This window comes from Montipora capricornis, chromosome 3, assembly GCF_036669925.1.
Source record: "Montipora capricornis isolate CH-2021 chromosome 3, ASM3666992v2, whole genome shotgun sequence".
Lineage (NCBI taxonomy): Eukaryota > Metazoa > Cnidaria > Anthozoa > Scleractinia > Acroporidae > Montipora > Montipora capricornis.
This window is the reverse complement of record NC_090885.1, coordinates 76512350-76532349: the sequence shown is the minus strand read 5'-3', so window position 1 is coordinate 76532349 and position 20000 is coordinate 76512350. Positions and strand designations below refer to the sequence as shown.

The 20000-nt window shown below is 38.3% G+C and overlaps 3 protein-coding genes across 3 annotated transcripts in view; 2 read left to right on the top strand and 1 right to left on the bottom strand.

Annotated features, from left to right (window-relative positions):
• LOC138044188 (protein canopy homolog 3-like) overlaps positions 1-2724 on the bottom strand; it is a 9269-nt gene extending 6545 nt beyond the window's left edge. The window contains exons 1-3 of the mRNA XM_068890886.1: positions 2591-2724; positions 1368-1488; positions 1-54 (exon numbers count right to left, since the gene is read on the bottom strand). The exon at positions 1-54 is cut by the window's left edge and continues 44 nt beyond it. Coding sequence (XP_068746987.1) covers positions 1-54; positions 1368-1488; positions 2591-2693 — 278 coding nt within the window. The 5' untranslated portion in view covers positions 2694-2724. The remainder of the gene's footprint in view (positions 55-1367; positions 1489-2590) is intronic.
• Positions 2725-2984: 260 nt separating this feature from the next.
• LOC138044189 (large ribosomal subunit protein bL27-like) lies at positions 2985-7549 on the top strand. The gene is made up of 4 exons (XM_068890887.1): positions 2985-3117; positions 3219-3329; positions 5015-5088; positions 5591-7549. Exons 1-4 carry the CDS (start codon positions 3015-3017, stop codon positions 5795-5797), a joined length of 495 nt encoding a protein of 164 aa, XP_068746988.1. The 5' UTR covers positions 2985-3014; the 3' UTR covers positions 5798-7549.
• Positions 7550-9132: 1583 nt separating this feature from the next.
• The window catches only part of LOC138044187 (uncharacterized), a 15740-nt gene continuing 4872 nt past the window's right edge, over positions 9133-20000 (top strand). Inside the window, exons 1-5 of the mRNA XM_068890885.1 lie at positions 9133-9557; positions 10347-10483; positions 12159-12564; positions 13180-13495; positions 14288-14636. Coding sequence (XP_068746986.1) covers positions 9186-9557; positions 10347-10483; positions 12159-12564; positions 13180-13495; positions 14288-14636 — 1580 coding nt within the window. The 5' untranslated portion in view covers positions 9133-9185. The remainder of the gene's footprint in view (positions 9558-10346; positions 10484-12158; positions 12565-13179; positions 13496-14287; positions 14637-20000) is intronic.

The window sequence follows — 20000 nt, the reverse complement described above, 5'->3', positions numbered from 1 at the left end:
TAGTCCAAAACATTTGAACAGGCATCCTCAAGAGCTTCATTTAATCGAACTTCTCTACAAAACACACAAAGAACCAGAAGGAATTGAACCTTTTTCCATAATTATTTCTTGCCCCTTAACTTAACAGAGGAGTGATGGTCTAATCGGATGGGACTGTCAGATATGTTTAGAAATTAAACACACATAATTATTATATTTTTGACCTCTGAAATTGCATTTCTAGCTTTCTGATTGGTTCACTCAATAGATCTCTGTGATCAGCTCATATATACTGTATGACCTAATATGGAAACCAATTGCGTCAAGTGTTGCAGCAAGCCGGAAACTGATTGGTCTTGATCCTGGATCTCCGGATCTCAAGGCAAGTGGCCTAACCACTGGGCTGCACTATCTCCACATGAGTTCATTTATTGGATGCATAAATGTTAACTTTTGATTTGCAACTTTCAATAACTTCCAGACTCTTAAGGACGGTGCCTACTAATTCAAAGGTATTTTTGCGTGCTTTACTGAATATGCAGGAAAAGCAGATCTTAACAAGTGTTATTGAAAATTTCAAAGATAATTAATCAACCATATTTGTAAAAAGCTTTGAAATACTAAGCAATGTATGGCGTTCTTTTCCAAAGTAAAGCTTAATTATCTCTGAAAAATGCGTGGTTACAGTACCCCCAATTTTACTAAGAGCACTTGCTAAGTTCTGCTTTCTCCACAAAGTTTTGAGCTGCCCAAAAATATCCCAGCCTTTGTTAATAAGCACCTGTAACCCATAGGAAATCCAAGTATCTCTAGATGCGCGGAATGTATGCGCAATAACAATAGTAGGCACCGTCCTTAAGCTCAAATACACTCAACGGTTTAATTTTTCACTGCCATTATTCACTGTAGCCAAGCATTGGGTTCAATAACATTTGGTTACATTCATGGTTGTACTACATTGGCTTATTTTGATCCACTTTCTCAGTTTCCGGTTGAACAGTCTGCAAACTGTCCCTTAATGGCCTTGTGCCTACAGCTGGCCGGCCTCCCAGTAAAGGAGAAATTTTGAATAATAATAATAATAATAATAATAATAATAATAATAATAATAATTAATAATAATAGTAATAGTAAATAATAATTAATAATAATAATAATAATTATTATTATTATTATTATGATGATGATGATGATGATGATGATGATGATTACTGTCACTTCAATCATGATTAGGGCAGTAAAAACTGACTCTGCATAATAATTTGCATGGATATATGTTTTTCAAAATAGAGGACAGGAGATGATGAATTTGCTTAGTTTTTCAAAAAGATTTCCATAACACACTGCACTGAACATAAAATAAATAGTTTTAGCAATAGGTGACTCACGATTTTCTGTAGTTAATTTCCTTCCGCTGTTCCTGAAATATCTGTCCAGTACGGAAGACTTCATTGGACTTGCCAGACCTTTCCAGCTCACCATACAGCTCTAGTACAAGGTGTTTGCAAACTGTGTAGAAATGAAAGCAAGCTTTTTCATGTACTTGAATATTTCTTATTTATTTATATTCCCAAGTAACTCTACGTTAAAACTCTCAGACAATTATGTTACAGCTGCTGAATACTTGATCTAGTATTGGCAAGTCTACAGTAATTTGCCTTGAACCCTAGAAACTGGCAAACTTAGCTTGCTTTAAAAGACATAATAGCTTTGTTAAGATTGACAAAGTGACTAATATAATACCAAATTAATATGTATGTATGCAAATCAAGCCTTAGAAAGTTTTCTTTTTTTAACATGGTGAATTTAAGTCGTAAAAGATTTTAATTTTGCGAAGGCAAAGCTTCAGAACCAGGCAGATGGGAATACTTGGTTTGCAACCAACACGTGGGGGCCCGGACTCATGACAATAGCTAAACGCACGAAAAAGCGGTCGTATAAAATAATAAGTATCTATTGTTTGTGTCTACAACATCCATTGGGAAGGTACACTGTAAAATAATTTGCCAACTAGCAATATTGAAAAGATAACAAGTGAGTATACAAACTTGTAAAATATTCAGTCTTCTCGCGAGTTCACTGATGTATATGGTGCCAGAGTAAAAATTAGATTGAGTAAAATGTTCAGTTCTTTAAAATTTGAAATTTTCTGCCTGGTTTTAATTGTCATAAATGAGATACAAAGAAATTACAAATCATACTGGGCTGACAAAACTTTCACTTGAATACAACCTTTGAAACTTAAAAATATATAGAGGCAACTTGGCTTTTTCATCTTCTATCGCTAAATTATCTTCAACATTTCGAAAAAGAAAAAAACATAGATAACAAGTTTTTGCTCGAAGAAAAAGTTTGGTACTACAGTAGATGGAAAGCGTTGTGGGAAGACAATAGAAACTAATATTAGGAGCTGACAAGTTGTGAAATCTGCCCTGTGTCTTTGACAGTACGTTGCAGGTCCAGCTCGTCCCAAAAAGACTGCGATAATCTTCAACTGAAGAGTTGTGACCTGACGATTTTTTTCCAGAGCATTCAACTTAAGCTAATTCAAACAGCTATGTCGCGTAACACTCTAAAAACAAGAACATTCATTTACAAATGAACATGTTACCATGACACTTGGTTGGTAGTTTTTCCTCTTCTTCGTCAACATTCCCAACAACCATGACAAACAGAAGAAGTAAAACAGAGACAAATGCGCCAAGCGCTTGCATTTCACTATTTTGCTGAACCGTAAAAGGACCATCTGAACCGGCTGGATAAACAGCTGCATAAGAACTTAGAGCAAATTAAAACTCAAAATGTGAGCTTTTGTAAACAGCAGCTCAGTGCGAAACTGGGAAGTTAGACATGATTGGTCTCCCGTATTTTAACTGCCCGAGGACATTTGTACTTATTCGTATAAAACACCTGAAATCATGTTCTACTCTCCTCTCCAGGTGATGTATAATTCGAAGGAGAACACAAAGGAAAAATTAACAATATTTTGTCCTGAACAAATTCATTTTCATCATACATGAAGCACTCTTTAGCCAATGACCACCGAAATTGCGGTCTCACAAAAAAATATGGTTTCCACTTTGCAGTGTTTGCAGTCATTTTGTCTTCGAAAGTTCGAAGTTTTTCGCCCTTTCGGAGGTAACAAAGAGACTTACAGTTATTTGACTCTCGCTATCAATTATTCCCTGTATTAGTATAAACAAGAGTTTAAACTATGGTTGTGTTTAAAATAATTTTAGGTTGTCCAGTTTTGATACAATGTAGAACGCATGCAAAAAAAGCTGGCGGTCACGGTAAGAACCAGGGCAAACCAAGGAAAGCCAAACGTTTGGGAATGAAAAGATACGAAGGTATAACTTAAGAAAACTGACACTTAGCTGAAACCTCAAAAGTTTGCCATAATTATTACCCGTCGTTTTCATCTAAGCGTGGACAGTACGTTAATTATAGAAAAAACATTGGTAATTTAATGCAAACGTGGCATGCCTGCTGGTAGCCAAACATCTGCAGTTTTGCAGCCATTAAGAAAACTTTCGCGCCAAATTTTGAAAGTATTCTTATTTGCTGGTATGTTTTCAATTACCAAATAGGTTGCAACTTCACACCAGGCATAGCCCGCATTCTTCTGTCCAAGGATTTGAGAAATGAGGTAGTCTAGATGGCAGCTTCATTTGTACGCTTCCAATATTAAAATATTTTGAAGATTTCATATTCATTGTTCAAATGAACACCCTTGAAACTTTCAATGTTTGACTACCAAAGATGTTATGTTTGCACCCAATTAGAGCATGTTTTTCTCTGTCGTGTCCATGCTTAGATGAAAACGATGGTTTCATTGATTCATTGTTTGAATATGTTGAGCAATACAGAATAGATGGTTTGCAACCAATTTCTAGAGATGCAGATAACAAGGATGTAAATTTTGTACATTTGCTGGTGGACGAACAGAAGGAGCTAATGACAGATCTTTTTTTTCGTCCACCAACATGGTGGCAATGATGTAATGGGAAAACCACCTATACCGGGTGACGTTCAAGGCCTGGAGGTACATGTTGGCTCGGCAGTGTATGAAAGAACAAGTCATATTAATATTGGAGTCTGTTATACTGGTGGCTTGTTTGGCTCGGCAGTGGATGGCAAATGAGCCAAACAAGCCGGCTCATCAGTAAAGTCTCTAGATGATGGTATGTTTGGAGGGAAAATTGATGTGTTTTATCGTCAGGTGCTCACTGTTTCCATGCAACCTCAAATTTGATTATTTGGCTCTGTTGTCCGAACAAGAAGGATGAGGTAAACAGAAAAAAATTGTAAAACACACTCGCGGGGCGTGCAGAGCCCCTTTTTAATTCATTAACCTATTGTTTTACCCGAAGAAGCTGGGATGCCCCATTTATGATCCAACCCAGGCTTATGGATGAGTAAGATTCTTACCTCTGATATTAATTTTTTTGTCACAACCCTTTAAAAAGCCTCTTCAATCCCACTCATATTGTATTGGTGCTTTTGAAAAAAGATTACTACCAGTTGTACATGTATTTTAATAGACCTCATTCCTGGGAAGAGAGGGAGAAGGCTGGTTCATATAATGAAATGTGAAATTCTCTCAGCGACACACTTGCAGATTTTTTTCCCTGGAATAGTAACCCTTTGACTACCAAAGCCTGCCTAAACCGGTCATACTTGGTATTTCACTCTGTCTAGTGCCAGAGTATTTTACTCTGTCCAACGCCAGACGATTTTACTCGTCAATGGGGAACCCCTGGGAGTCAATGGGTCAACCCATTCACACCTCAAATGCCCTAGCATGCTCCCCATTGACAAGTAAAATCGACTGGCGTTAGACAGAGTAAAATCTATTACAGTGCGACGCACCTTACCGTGGCCACCTAACAAAGATTTTTTTACAAATTATCTGCCAATAAGGTTGTGCGAATTTGATTGACAGTCACGCCTCCTTGCACCTTGCCCCTGTACCTCCTTGTGTTCGGGAGCATTTAGTGAAAAATGAAATTAAACCCTGTTGACTGTTCAACAGGTGAACATGTGATTCCTGGGACTGTTCTTTTTCGGCAGTGGAAGCACAAAGTAAAATTTCATCCAGGACAAAATGTAAGTTAATGCCTTGGTTTATTTTCAGGTGACAGTTCTTTTTTTTTTCCTCAAGTTCCCTCAAAAGCAGTTTATTTACTAGAGTATCTTTTTCCCTTTTTCGCTCCTCCATCATTTTTTAAAAATTGTTTAAATATAATAAAAATATCTCTTGCAATTATCAACTTCTTTCTTGGACAGGAAAACATCAAACACTTTATAAGCCAAACCTGCTTGACTTTAAGCCTTTTAAATAAAAATTCCAATAATGTAAATCACAGAACCTTCATTAGTTATTTTTATGAATAAATTTGTTTATATTTTGTTGTCGGTGTCTGAACTAAAGCCATGCTTAAGGCGAAATTTCCAGCTTGGCTAGGTGGAATGAATTAGTTAGCTGTTCCAAAGTCAATAATCCATTCTTGATATTTTGTTTCTAGATGCCCTACTTTTCATCTACTTTATTTAAGTTTTACCTTTGGCTGTTGATTTGGGCCAAACTCAGGTCTTTTTTTGTCTGCAGGTGGGCCTTGGAAGAGATTGGAGTTTATATGCGCTTGCTGAAGGATATGTGAAATACAAGAAGGGACTGCTAGAACCCTATGCTTGGGGCTATGGTCAACAAAAAAAGTTCTATGAAAAAAATTTTATTCATGTTGTGCAGAAACAACCCTACAAAGGTCCTAAACTTGTTCCTGTTCATGATGTGTACAGAATCGCCACAAGATAACATGCAGTGAAATTTTACAGGAATGTTTGAAATAGCATCTTGAAAAACTGTTAAATAAGTGTGCAAAATTGCCAAATCCTAATTGCCCCCGCAGGCGAAATCGAGGAGGAATTGAGAATTGTGACATCACAATAAATAGGAGTAGCAGTTAATCAAAAATCTCTATTTGGGGGTGCAGAGTATTATGAAAGAAGCATGTTGTTTGGTATTTTGTCAGCCGCATCATGTCATGTGTGTTTGCAGTTTTCATTCTGAGCAGCAGCTGATTTTAAGATAAGAAAGACAACTTTTCATCATGCTGTTTACATGTACTTTTTTGAGAAAGCACGATTATTTGGCCACGAAGCGTAAGGTTTATGTTTATTATATATGCAAAACACGAGTTTAAAAGTCTGAAAGCCCAAAACTCCTGTGCTTCTTATTAATTCAGCCACATACACATTGAGTCTTTGATGTCATTTTCTCCTCGATTCAGCTCTCTCAAGATTTTAAGTTAGTATGACGAACCATTAAACAAGAAAATTCCAGTTAAAATAAACAGGTCTCTTTTTGAAATCAAGGCTTAAACTTCAATCAGTTACTGTTTAGTTAACATAGTTTTGAAATCCAAAGAAAAATAAAAATTATTGTTTTTTTGGTCATAATAGTAGGGGACCACCTGTAGTGTCTACTATTACTAGTTACAGTATTAGGAATGTGGATTGGTAGAATTAAGGTCTGAAAAGCAAGCAAATTTGGGAATTTTGCCGTAAATTAAGCGGATTCAAGTATTTTGACAATTTCCTTGTGTGACAGACTCTACCTGCACTATTAGGGTCTTGATAATCTGCGAGCCAGTGAGCCATGTAAGTCTCACATTTAAGTTTACACACCCATTTAAAATAACGCTGAAAAACAGTATTTTTAAATAAAATTAGACTTAAAAGTCTAAGTACCTAACTATGTGGCTCGCACGTTGACTACCGTGGGTCACATGTTGACTCGCATGTGGACTTGCATGGCTTGCAAATTGTACAAACTTGACTATTAAATCAGCTCCTTTTTTATTTGCATGTACAGTGTAGATTTTACAATTAGTGACCAAGACAATAGTGTTAGCAAAGAAAGACAGTTCTATGTAGTGGTAATAATAATGCATTAACCCTTTTACGCCTGAACTGGCCAGACTTAGTATTTTGCTCTGTCTACAATTTTACTCGTCAATGGGGAACCCCCAGGAATCAATGGGTTAATCACTCACTGAACTAACTTTAACTATCAAACTCAGAAAACGCTTGGAAATACATTTCAGGAATTTTCACAGTGTTTTCAATCACAGTAAAATTCACGACACCATAGTTAATAGCCATGGCCTTTTGCATATTGGTTTGCTTTCTCCGTGCAATGTGATAGCATTCCTGAAATATTCCAAGGTGTTCCCTATTTTAGTAATGCAGTCACTTTCAGATAAATTATATCTCATTCTTTACGTACATGATGCCATCTATTGTAGTTCATGAGCCAACCAGACCTTCTTTTGGCTGCTGTTGAAACAATGACCTTACCTTTTTGATTTGTTGTTCACCCGATTTGATTATCAAAGGAAATTTGATGTCAATGGTTGTAAACAGTAAACCTTGCAGTAAAACGAAACAAAACAATCACATGTTCTGGTATTTAGACAGGTTATTTTAGAACATACAATGTATCATTCCTTTTTTCCCCCATATTAATCTTTGTTGTTAATAATCTTTAATAAAACATTGTATCTCTGGAGTGCAAGTTTAACTTTAAAATCCAATGAATTGAAATGATGACTTATGATAAGAGGGGACGGTGGAATACACATACTTGCAGTAAAACCCCTTGGTATGAAGTGAACTACCAATAAACTTAACATTGTGAAGGAGAACCTGCGAACCCAAACCGATACACACTCCTGTTCCATGGGAGATCGGGGCGAGGGGGGGGGGGGGGGGAGGGGGCGTGTGATTGGGTCAATTTTTGCTGGACATGTGATGCTGGCATCTCAGAACCCCTTCCCCTAAGTTTAGTTTAGTTTAGTCCCCACCTTAGTCACTTTTGGGTAAATGTTTACAATTTTAGCAATCCCAACTTAGTGACTTTCTGTTTATGCAATAATGCTTCATTGTAATTTCAAAAGGGAATGTAATGGGACTGGTAAAATTAATATTAAATAAACAGCGCTACAGTTGTTTATGTAACAACTTTTTTAATGAGTTGCCAGTATGGCAATCCCAGTCGGAAAATGGGTGGTACTTATCTGTTTTTTATTTGTATTTTTTTCCGTGTCGGTGTAAGTCTTGCCTAGGTGTCACTCCCCTGCTAAGTGATGTCTTTGTGCATAGGGTCTTCTGTGTGTCTTTTGTTAGGTTTGAGGGGGTTGGGGTAATCCATAGATTTCTCTGGTGCACACAGGAGAACATTTAATTAACTGCCAGTGGCGTCGAATGTCATTCTAACACAATGGCATTTTGGTGCATCTTTAAACAAAATATACCCATATGGAGCTCAAGAATGGAACGTCAATTGGATAACAAGACAGGCGGTAAAAAATAAATATCTGGAATCTTTTTGACAACAATCCTTCCCCCGTCGAGCTGAAATCAAAGTGAGCTGTATTTCTAATATTTTGCCAAGTGTGGTGTTATGTACAACACTGAAACCAGATAGAAAATTCTCTGGTAACTTGTGGGTGCAACAAAGACAGAGAAGGAATCGAACACCTTAAGTGGATCTGTGATCTCTGTTGTCTGGCTATTTGTATTATTTTATTTTGATCAGTCTTTTCAGTCTAAATAAAAATATTATTATTAGCCTACAAGGGCTGTGAGTCTAATTGTTTTAGTATCACCCAACTAGTCGGACAGAAAAGGCAATAATAAAGTTGGCAAGTGCAAATGAAACAAAGTGCTACGCTTTTCGCCACTCGAGGACTATTTCTAATAGTCCCCTCGTAGGGTAACCAATTAATATGCAGGATTTGCATTGGTCCACTAGTTAGGTGATACTAAATAAAGAATAGTAATAAGGCCCAGTTTTTTTTTTTGTATGCTACCGCTGATGTAAAATTGAATTAAGGAAATGATTTATGTGAACAGTGGACATATACATAATCTTTTATGTCTGTAAAGTTGCATCATAGTAATGGCAACACTGAGAAAAAAAAGTTGATAATAAATTCTACATTTCAGTTTCGACACGCGGAGAGTTAGTATTCTAGTATTCTCTTCTCTGCGTCCCCTCAACGACAGAGGAGGCAGAGAAGAGGCGCCCTGGGAACGGGGTTGGTGGTTGCCTCGCTGCTATTCATAGACCAGGTCACTAAGCACAACACACCACCTGCGAGGGAAAAAATCTAAAGCACTGACCCTGTCGGACTGCAATTATGGTGGACATAGGAGGTCTTTTTGAGTCTTCTCGTCTCCTCGACTGGGAGTTAGATTCTATCAAAACTGACCGAAACGAAACAGTTGGGAGGTCGCTAATCAACTACCGTCATCTGAAAACTGAAATACAGAGTCAGTGTTTCTCGCTTAGCGCACAACAAGAAAGACTTGACGAGGAAGCCACCACCGAACCTTTGAAAGTATGGGTGATGAGGTCTTGGGGCGCCCTCGAGACAGTGGATGGCAAAAGAGAGGATGCGGAAGAATACTCACTCAAAAAGCGGGAACTTGATAAGAAAATCGTGATGCTGAAGATTCAAGTACTTTGTTTGAAACGAGTGCATGTCAGTTCTTGTATTCGACAGCTTCAGGTAAATCTCGTGATCTTTACCTTAGTATTTAGGCTGAAATTAATGTCTTGTTAAAGTTTTAAAACGAATCCATACGCATTCACTTTGCTGCGATTTTTACATCGGTAAATGAAAGTTAATTTCATATCAAGGTGCAACTATTTCAATTTCGGACAAATAAAAGGGAGCAATACTGGTGCCAATCTACCCGTTAACATGGCCCCTGACTTCCGTTTCCTCAGGGAATTTGAGTGTTTTTGTTATTTTTGCGGTCATTTTCCGGGAACACGGGAAGAGAGACAATTCCCAACCTCTGCGACACCTCCTTGACTTAAAACACCATTTTCTATTGATTTTTGTGCTGTAGCTTTTATTTGACATTGAATTTAAAGGCAATGTTAATGGTGAAAGAAAAGACAAGGAATGGGTTACGAATTGAATGGCATGTATTGTCTCATTCTTCAAGCCATGCCGCTACACATCAGCGGCCATTGGTATTCTGCAGTTACTCCTAACTCAAATAGTTTTTTCTGACTTGTCCGAGGGACACCTTTTCCAGAAAAATGAACCCTCTACTGCAGAGTGTTCATTGCCATGGTGTACGATGCAAAGGGATGATTTGCCTCTTCCTATCTGACTTTTGCAAATGAGTCCCTTTTTCCTGGAGCCTTAAAATATTTAATGCTGAACTTTTGCTTTTTTTTTTGGGGGGGGGGGGAGGGGGGGGGGGCTAGGGGGCTACCCAGTGGTACAGTCACACAGTCACACTGTACCATGCATTGACTGTGGTAGCTTTTTCTTGGTTTTCAGGAGTTGGCCAAAGAAGGTGGTAAGATTCCTACCCCTACAGCTTTGCAATACAGCAAGTTTGAGGAATGGTCAGTGGCCAATCAACAGATCTACGAGTTGCAGTCCCAAATACTTGAAATGGAAGCGGCCAAAGTCAGGTGATTACCCCATTAAATGTTTGTAATCAAAGGAATGTAGTGATCAAATCCTAGCTTCAACATCCCTCCCCTGACTGGCGCTGATTTTCATAATGAAGACTATTATTGGTCTACAATAAATTAGGGTTGCTTTGCTTTCTATTAAGGACAGGAACATCAACTCTGGGCAACCTCGTTCCCAGGGTCTCTCTTCTCTGCCTCCATTGTCGTTGAGAGAAGACCCTGGTTCACGCTGGTCACGTGGCACTCGTCGACAAACATTTTTCCACTAGGGTAGTGGTTTCGTTATATTTTGATCCCGCAACCGCACCTGGGCGAAAAAATATTCGTTTAACAAGGCATTTCTAAAATAAAAAGGTCAAAAGAGCTGATGTTATATTCCCACAGGAGATGAATTCCCACAAAAGCGGTCAAACTAAAAGCAAGAGCTTTTGTGATCGACAAGACGACTTCAATGTCGAGCGGCGATTGACGTTCGCTTTAAAAAAAATTAATTTCGTTAGTAGCCAAAGTTGCTTCTTCAGAACAAACACTAACATAAAAGAATACACCAAACACTACGTTTGCTTGATAAAAATGTCTCTTTTATTTTACTGCGACTAAAAATATACACGCTATTAAAGCGCGGTGCAGTGGTAACGACATCGACAATTTACACGAAGTTGTTGAAATATAAATATAATAAGTCAAACTGTCAACTCGCTGTACAAGATTGCGACCTTAGCAATCACGTTGTTTAACTTTTGAAAGAAAAACGAAAATCAAAGAACAAAATGAAATACCTCCACATGCTAATACAGTTTGATTTGATGGATTTGAGGTCGATATGTGACTCGAGAACTTAAATAACAACACACCGGCTGATCGCTGAACATGTTTGTTTTCCATGGATAACCGTTTCGCTTGTTTTCTGGCACGACAAAATCTTCTTTCCTTTAAAATTGTCGCAAACTATTAGCATTCTTCGTTGATCCGGACCTTCACACGGATGAAAACTTGAATAACGTGAGGATATTTTCTGTGGCGTCTGATCGATTTGACCACAACTTTTTTCTTTCACATCGGGTTCCATATGTGTAGTACATAAAATACTGCTGTCAAACGTTTTGTCAATGGTTATCTGGCCACAAAATCAATTGCGTGCTGATTCCCTTCTTTGCAATGTCAACAAAGCCTACATTGCCACCCATCCCCTAACACACATTTCGCCAACCTCCCAGATTCTGGGAGACACGTGACCAGCGTGAACCAGGGTCTTCTCTCAACGACAATGGAGGCAGAGAAGAGAGACCCTGGGAACGAGGTTGAACTCTGGGCTGGACTTCAATATGAAATGTCAGATAATTCGTTTGAACAGAAAATAACGAAGTGATGTTGAAGGTGGAATGATCAACTTGGTACATGTAGGTAGAACACAGCAGCGCAATATGATACAGTTTAGGGTTTTGAGTCCATTCAAGCCCAGGTATTTTTCTCAGGCTTCTTTACTGTAACTGCTCAAGTTTTGCTCTTATTAAAGTTCTGCATTGATCATTGTTATTTTTAGACCACATATCTTTTTATGATAAATAATTACCGGTATCTTTGGTACACGTGTATTTTAAATTATCATAATTTTATAATGATATTATAATGCATTTTTGCCTATCATTTATGCTCCAATATGTACACGTAGATTGCACAAAGAATTTTTTACACGAGAAGGCAAGGAGTCGTCTGAGTCCTCAATAACAACAAGGCAGTCGTTTACTTCACATTTGGAGCTAAAACTTGGAGCAAGAGATCCTGATGCTATGGTGGGTGAGCTGAACCTGGAAGAGGTTGTTGTGCCAAAAAGCACACTGGCGATTTCAAGTATTTTAGACCAGATTTTAGACACAAGCTTTCTAAACAATTCTTTTGAAAGTAGCAAGTTGAAAGCTTACATCCGTGAGTGCTGGGATGTGGAGAATATTGATGACGAGTTCCCCACAGGAGTACACTCAGATAGATATCAGGAATTTGTGGGTGGAATGGCTCAGTATATTGTGGATAAGCAACTATTTGTTCAGAGGGAAAGCCTGACATATGATATGGTCTATGTAAGTCACATTTGTAAATTATTACTTTTTTGCTTTATAGCCATTTTTATGATACTTTTGAGTTTTATGTAGGTTAATGTGTTCCTCAAATTTAAACCAACTGTGTATCTGCTTCGCTTTAAATTCAGTAAGTTTTTTCTTATTTATTTTCAAGCTGTTTAATGTTATTTTTGTACATTAATTAACCCATTGACCCCTCAAGCTCTGGCATTTGACAGAGTAAAATCTGTTAAGTCTCACTTCCAGGATTCACTTTTAAACTTGATCACGTCTGTTGAAACAAGATGACAAAAGTCATACACATGGGATGTTTTCTTTTCTCTGCAAACAATAATTCAATTAATTGCATTAGGTAAAATTAGAAATTACAAATTGTTTCACTGTAACTTACCATAAAAATTACGGTAATCTGAATTTTCTCTTGTGAAAATTGATTTGTTCATCACCTTTACTGACCTGGTATGGTAGTGTAAATGTTGAGGAATCGTCCTCAATTTATGTAATGGTGAAGATTGAATTCATGGATTTCCCGGCAGATAGTTTATTTTGATGTTCCTTATTGATTTTTTTATTGCCCACTGTTATTAACAAGACTCTTTTAATCACTAATGTCAGGGCAAACTGGAGCAGTACTTGATGCCAGCCATCTACAGTCTGATCCAAGATCACATTCGCAAACCTGAAGAAGACAACAGAATATCTCAGGTCTACTCAAACCTTGCGCATGTTACCCAGACACAGTTCGGCGTCAGTCCCGAGTATCAGGATGACGACATAGCACCATACTATGCTGCAGTAGCATGTATGAAGAGTATCACCTTGTCAATCTTGCCTTCAAGGAAGATTCATGCTATTGTGAGTGCTGCACAGTGTGTGTTTAGGAAGCTCAATGAACTCTCCCTATGGAACCGTTCTAGGCCACCAGGAGCAGGTACGTTGTTGACCAATGAAGTGGGATATCACCTTGCTATGGGTTGTTAACATGGAGAGAGGATGATTCTTGCACCATAAGTAATATCCTAGGAAGTGGAAAAACAATCCTTTGTTTGGCTTTCATGCATAAATTTGGGCTCTCTGCCTGCAGCTTTTTCTTTTGTACAAAATGTTCGGATTGATGATTATGAGGGAAAGACATTTCAGCCTTGGGTGGATTAAACATGCTGAATTTCCTGTGGTTGGTTCACTGTTCAAAACATGATCATGATCCTTGTTGCTTTGGCAGATCATGACTCGACACCACTGTGTCCTGTGAATTCAGTTATGTACAGCACATTGCATTGCCTTCATTACTGCAGCAGCATTAATCATGTCTTTTTGGTGGGACTCCACTGTTCAGTCACTGAGTAACCATGGAGCCTGTTCGACGCAGACAGACAGACTGGTGTTAATGTGATTCATTCCCAAGATTCTTCCTGCTGTAGTTCTGGGACCCAGTTTTGACAATGCAGTGGTTCCCTCAATCGTCTGGCATTAGACAAAGTAAAATCTAAGTGCCACTTGTGAGAGGGAAAGAGCATCCCTTCTCGTGACATATTACTTTTATTTCTACATTTGGTGTTTTGGTGTCTCCAATTAGTAGACTACCTGTAGCTAGCTATAGCTGGCTAGAAGATATGACATATACAACGTGTAAATAAAGTTGTTCATTTTTTTCATTCATTACACAGCTATAAAAGGATGTTCCTGATTAAGGAAAAAAAGTTTCCTTTCCTTTTTTTGCCAGATGAATTCATGGATGTTTGGGTTTACGTAGTTCTTAAATCCAGAATACCAAACCTGGCGTCAACAGTGGCATTTTTACGGCGTTACTCCAACCCCAACTTGTCATTCTCTGAGGCAGGATATTACTTAGCAAGTGTTGAATTTGCATGCCAGTTTCTTCGCCAGCTTAATGAACAAGACTACAGAAACAAGTCACCATTGTTGACCCAGAACATTGTTGTTTGCGAGCTGAGCAGGTTTGGCAAGATGGCTGCAGAAGAGCAAGCAATATTTGAAATGGTTTTGCAAGACGAATGGCTTCATGGATATGAGCTTTTTGCCGTAAAGGAGTGGCACTTGGACCCAACAAGGTCAGATTGTTTATTTAATTTACACTGCATTTATAAGTTCTCATTGTAGGGGTCTTTTTGGCTATTGTAGTTCTGCATTTCCTGCAGTAGTGGCCTGTCTACTATAGGATACTACCATACAGAGGGCAGGGTTTTTGTTTGAGGCCTACAGGTCAAGTCTAGAAGTCCTTGCTCCACTGATTAACAAGTTAAGCCAAAAGTTTTCCCTAGACCTGCAACAACATTTTTTAGAGTGATTAGGGCAGGGAGACATTTTTGGTGTTTTTTGTTTTCTCTATAGCACAGTGACATGTACACTGACCTGTAACTGGTGACTTGTGTTTTAGTGCAGTGACTGCAGTCTTTCAAGTATCTACTTGATATTAGGGAGCTTAAGCACGTTTTTGCGCCACGGTTGGCAACCGGAAGTAAGTTTTCACACAATCACACTTTGCTGAGTATCTCTTCTCCATTGGAGCGCAGGTACCCCAAGCTAATGTTATGGGAATTTGCGACTCGGGTTTCGGAATCGAAAATAACAAACACGAGTTGAACAAAAATGCCTTACCTTGTCTTCTTATCAGTGTTTTTGTGGCGTACTTTGGCCATTTCAGCGCGATTCCAGTGGGTTGTACATGTAGGTTCGCTTTATTTAAAACGCGCTGAAATGGCCAAAACACTGATAAGGCATCACAAAGACAAGGTAAGGCATTTTTATTCGATTCGTGTACTTTATTTTTTTGTTTGTTTGTTTGTTTGGTTTTGGTTGTTAGTTTTAACTGATCGTGACGCACTAATAACAATGTCAGCTTGGGGTACCTGTGATTAGAGATGATTAGTTCGAAAATCTGCTTTCATTGCATGAGAAATGCCGGTTTCCATGCGAGGATCAACGTCGCGTGCTTATCTTACTGCAGACGTTAACGAGTGGCGGCTTAGCTCACCCCCCCCCCCCCCCCCCCCCATCCCCTACGTATCCGGCAAATCGGGCATGCGAATCCGCAACTTTTTCGCAGTAATCCGCTCTCCGGAGTCGTAAGTTTAAATACGCTAAGTCGAATGTCGAATGCGGATATTTTCAAATCCGAGATCGGAGATCCAGTCTTCACCGCGTAAACATTCAACATGGCCGCTGAACGAAATGCTATCGCTTCTCTTGTTTCCAGCTCGCACGCCTTATGGCGCATATGCTCTGATTACACAACATGATCTCTTCTCCAAATTAACGATTATAGTTAAATTGATACTAAAATCAAAAAATCAAATCTTTTTTTCCTTTGGATTTCAAAACTATGCTGACTAAACACTACAAGTGATCCAAGTTTTAAGCCTTAATTACAAAAACACTTGCTTTTAACTGGAATTTTCCAATAAATGGTCCGCCATGACTAACTTTGAAATCTTCAGAGAGCTGGATCTGGGAGAAAATGACGTCATACTCGTTAGGTTAAAGGGGCTATGTCACGCAAAATGATGTAATTTCATGACACCCAAAATGCCGAAAAAGTAGAATGAAACATTGCGATAATCACTTAAAACTGTTGAAGAACATAAAAGAAATGTAACAAAAGGAAAGAGATCATGGATGGACACAAATGGACAAGATTGAAACGGATTGCATTTGGGTAATCTTGAAAAACGGCGGGCCGACGTTTTTCAAGGTTATGGCAAATCGCCTAGATAAAGATCATTTTTGCTCAGCATTATCTTGTTTGTAATGTAATCATAATTTTTTCGGTAATAAAAAGGGTTTCCACATTACCAATTAGCCAATATCAAAAATACCATAGTACTCTTTGTTTGTTCCCCCAATATTTTGCATAAGCATTGTTATTATTTTCTCTTGGAACTTATAATGGTCCGAAGAGAAACTGGAAACAATGCGTATGCAAATTTTGGCTAATTTTGAGCTTTAAACACGTAATCAACTAAAGATTTCCCCTAAACACCCTAAGATAATATGACATAGCCCCTTTAAGAATGCAATGCATTTGTACGCGAAGGAATTAATATGCAGCTCGAGAGTTTCGGGCTTTCAGATTTTTAAAGTCTTGTTTTCCATACATAATAAGCCACTAAGGTGAATGACGTCACTTTTCCATGAAGTCCAGTCGGTCAGTTTTGTCAGAAACAACACACAAACAGCGGTGACAAAGGGTATTTACGACACGGTCAGTTTTGAACGCGAGCAATGTCGGACCGTGAGACACTTATACTCAAAGTAAACAGCCTTTAGATAAAAATCAAAGCTCTAAAATTTTTGCCAGGGAGGTGTTAAGCAAACACACTTTGAAAATCTGAAGGAAAAAAGGAAGTGGTTTTTGATCATAGTGCTTCTTTAATTCCTAATTTGCTTTGAATTTACTATTATCGTTAATTTATACACTATGCCCCATGACTTGTTGTAGCAGAGAAAAAAAGGAAAGATTGTAAGATGTACTAAGATTGTATATAGAGTTCCCTGTTGGGACTGCAATGATTTTTATATCGGAAAAACTAAAAGACGATTGGATGACAGAAAAACTGAGCATTTTAGCGCATTAATTAATGCGGATCATGTTACAGTACCGCTCTAAACTATTAGTGCATTTGCATGCGGTAATACCTCGTCTTTGCCGATAGTGTTTACCGCGAAATCACCTAGGTTGCACGGAAACCGCAACCGAGGCAAAGACGAAAGCAACTGAATGCTGCGGCCGCCTTAATTGCGATAATGTGCCGAAAGAAAACAATGGTACTTTGCAAAGCATTGTTTAATGTTATCACACCTAGCTCCCCAAGGTAGAGAATGAATATCCAAACTGTTTGTCACAGCACCGACGCAACACAACGCACTGTTTAATATGTGTATCGCATTTGTGCCGGGACAACGGATAACAGAGAATGCTGATAACCGTGCATCATGCCTAATTCTTACATCTTTATGTTTAACTAGATGCTTCTGTGAAGCATACACTGGCTTGCCTGTGTTACGTGCTACAGAAAATCAGAAGGCACTGAATTGTGTGGTATTGAAATACAGCATTCCAGTCTCTGAAGAATAACAAATAAAAGAGAAGCGAGAAACATTGGCTTCTGGGCTGACATGTTGATAATTTTCAAGTTCCCTCACAACTTCTTTTCACCACAAGTGTGCCCTATGAGAATCCGAAAACTTTGTAATACTAAACTTCACTGAAGTCAAGCCCTGTTTCGCGGGGTTAGTGTTGGGATGGGAGACCAAAACAATAAACCCCTCATGAAAAACAGAAAAATCTGAACGAAAATACTATTAACGCTCACAAATGCAAACTCAGCAAGGTACAGATTCTGTTAGCGTGCTTTATGCAAAACAAATATTGATGAAAAAGCAAATAAATATTGATACACAGTTTTCAGAAAGAGCAGAAGGAAGTTTCTCGGACGGTCGATCGAGAATAAAATATTTACGACATGAAGACAACATTAATTTTGAACCTTGAATATAGATCGTTTTCACTGTCACGCAATAAAAAAAATAAATCAAAAACTATCCAGTGCAAAACGCTAAGAAATTGTTATCTTATAGAAGATAAAGAAATAAGACACTTGTCCAAGTTTTAGGCCTCTGCGTTTCCCCAAACTTCAGATATTCGTCGAAATGTTTCGCAGGCCAGAAAATAGTGTAAACATCTGGAACTGACTTTGGCTATCTAGGCGACTGATTATCACTACTGAAAAAACAAGCATTTACATAAGCACTTTTCCTAATGCTCTAACTTCTAAAAGGGCTCAAAATCATGAGATAAGTATATATTTTTCAACAAACTTGATCGTAGCTTTGTGTCACGCACCTACATAATCCGGAAATTCAAAATGCTCTGGTTTCCAAACGAAGCACGCTATTGAGCTGTGAAATTGTCAACAGATATAGATATGCCGCCTCTTATGCCTGATGAGGATAAAAACTTTGGTGGATCTTTAGTTTTAGATTTTGGAAGGTGATGACGTCACGTGAAAACGATCTATAGAATATAAAAAGTTACGATCAGCGACAAACATTTTGGGAGATTTTTGCTACGTTCAAGTAAATTGCAAAATCGAAAGTGACATGGCCGGAATTCAGCGGGCGCCGTGATTAAGTTACCGCGGCATGTTTACTCGCCAAACAGTGAAGTATCTGTGTCAAATGATGGCAAGATACCGGGTTTTTGTAAGTTTCTTTTTCTGTCAAGTGTTATAAAGTTTGACAATGAAATGAGCGAAGTCAAAACAAAGATCACAATCGCCCAACTCTTGTTTATGCAAAGTCAAAATTTACTCTCCAAGACACGTACAATGTTATTTATCACCAGGTAATTCCATCATTTTGGAAATAGCAGCTACTTTATTATTCATCTGCGTCACAAGTTTTCACTGATTTTGGGGCTCATTTTGTTGAAACTCAAGCACGCTTCCAACAGGCCTGTGAACCCTTCCTGCTTACAGAGCAATACTAAAAAACTTCTCCCATATCACATTTCGAAGCTCGAAAATTAAATACACAACATGATATTATAATTCACAAAGGCAGAAAATACCACAGAATCCTTTTCCAGCGAAAATTTTATTGAAACAAACAACATATTTGCTCTTACAGGCGAAGAAACTCAATTGTGTCAAATTACCATGTACTTCAGGTAAATACTGCTCACTTTGATTTCGTCTCGACGGGCGATAGATTGTTGTGGAAGTCCAGTACTCGTCGCTTTTGAGATTCATGCCTAGTTTATCCAACTGACTTTCCATTATTGAGCTCCATAAGGGTATATTTTGTTTAAGGATCCACTAAAACGCCATTCGCGTTGCATGACTTTTGACGCCATTGCACGCTAAGTTAATGATTCTACTGTGTCCACCTGAGAAATCTACGCAGTTCCACTACCCTCTCGATCCTAAGAAAATACGCGCAGAAGGCTCTATACACAAAGACACCACTTACCAGGGGAGTGACAGGCAAGACTTTTACCGACACGGAAAAAAAAAAAAAAAAAAAAAAAAAAAGAAAAAAAAAAAGAAAAAAAAGAAAACAAACAAACTAACCCCAGACCTCGACTGGGTTTGCCTTATAAGGCAACCCAGTAATAACTTGTAAGTTTTCCGCTATCATGATGAACAGTTCTTCGAAAGGGGTAAAAGGACATTTCTTTTTAAAAAACTGTGTGGATTATGCGTAACTTAAGTCGCCGTCAGTGCAACTGGTCCGACAGGAAATATGTATATTTAGAATAAAAAGCGCTTCAAATTTTGCGTCCGGTCCAAATAGAAATGTTTACGGGATAGTTGTTGAAAAGCTCTAACTTTGAACTAAACCTTACTACAACATGTAATGACTTAAAGATTACACCAACGAAGAACCCTAACTGTATTCCCGAAGTTTCTTAAGCA

Excerpts from the sequence above, each read along its gene's own strand:
- LOC138044189 (XM_068890887.1), top strand. The coding sequence starts at position 3,015 with ATGACCACCGAAATTGCGGTCTCACAAAAAAATATGGTTTCCACTTTG. Across the intron at positions 3,118-3,218 it reads AGTTTTTCGCCCTTTCGGAG|GTTGTCCAGTTTTGATACAA; the intron begins GTAACAAAGAGA and ends AAATAATTTTAG. Across the intron at positions 5,089-5,590 it reads AATTTCATCCAGGACAAAAT|GTGGGCCTTGGAAGAGATTG; the intron begins GTAAGTTAATGC and ends TTTTGTCTGCAG.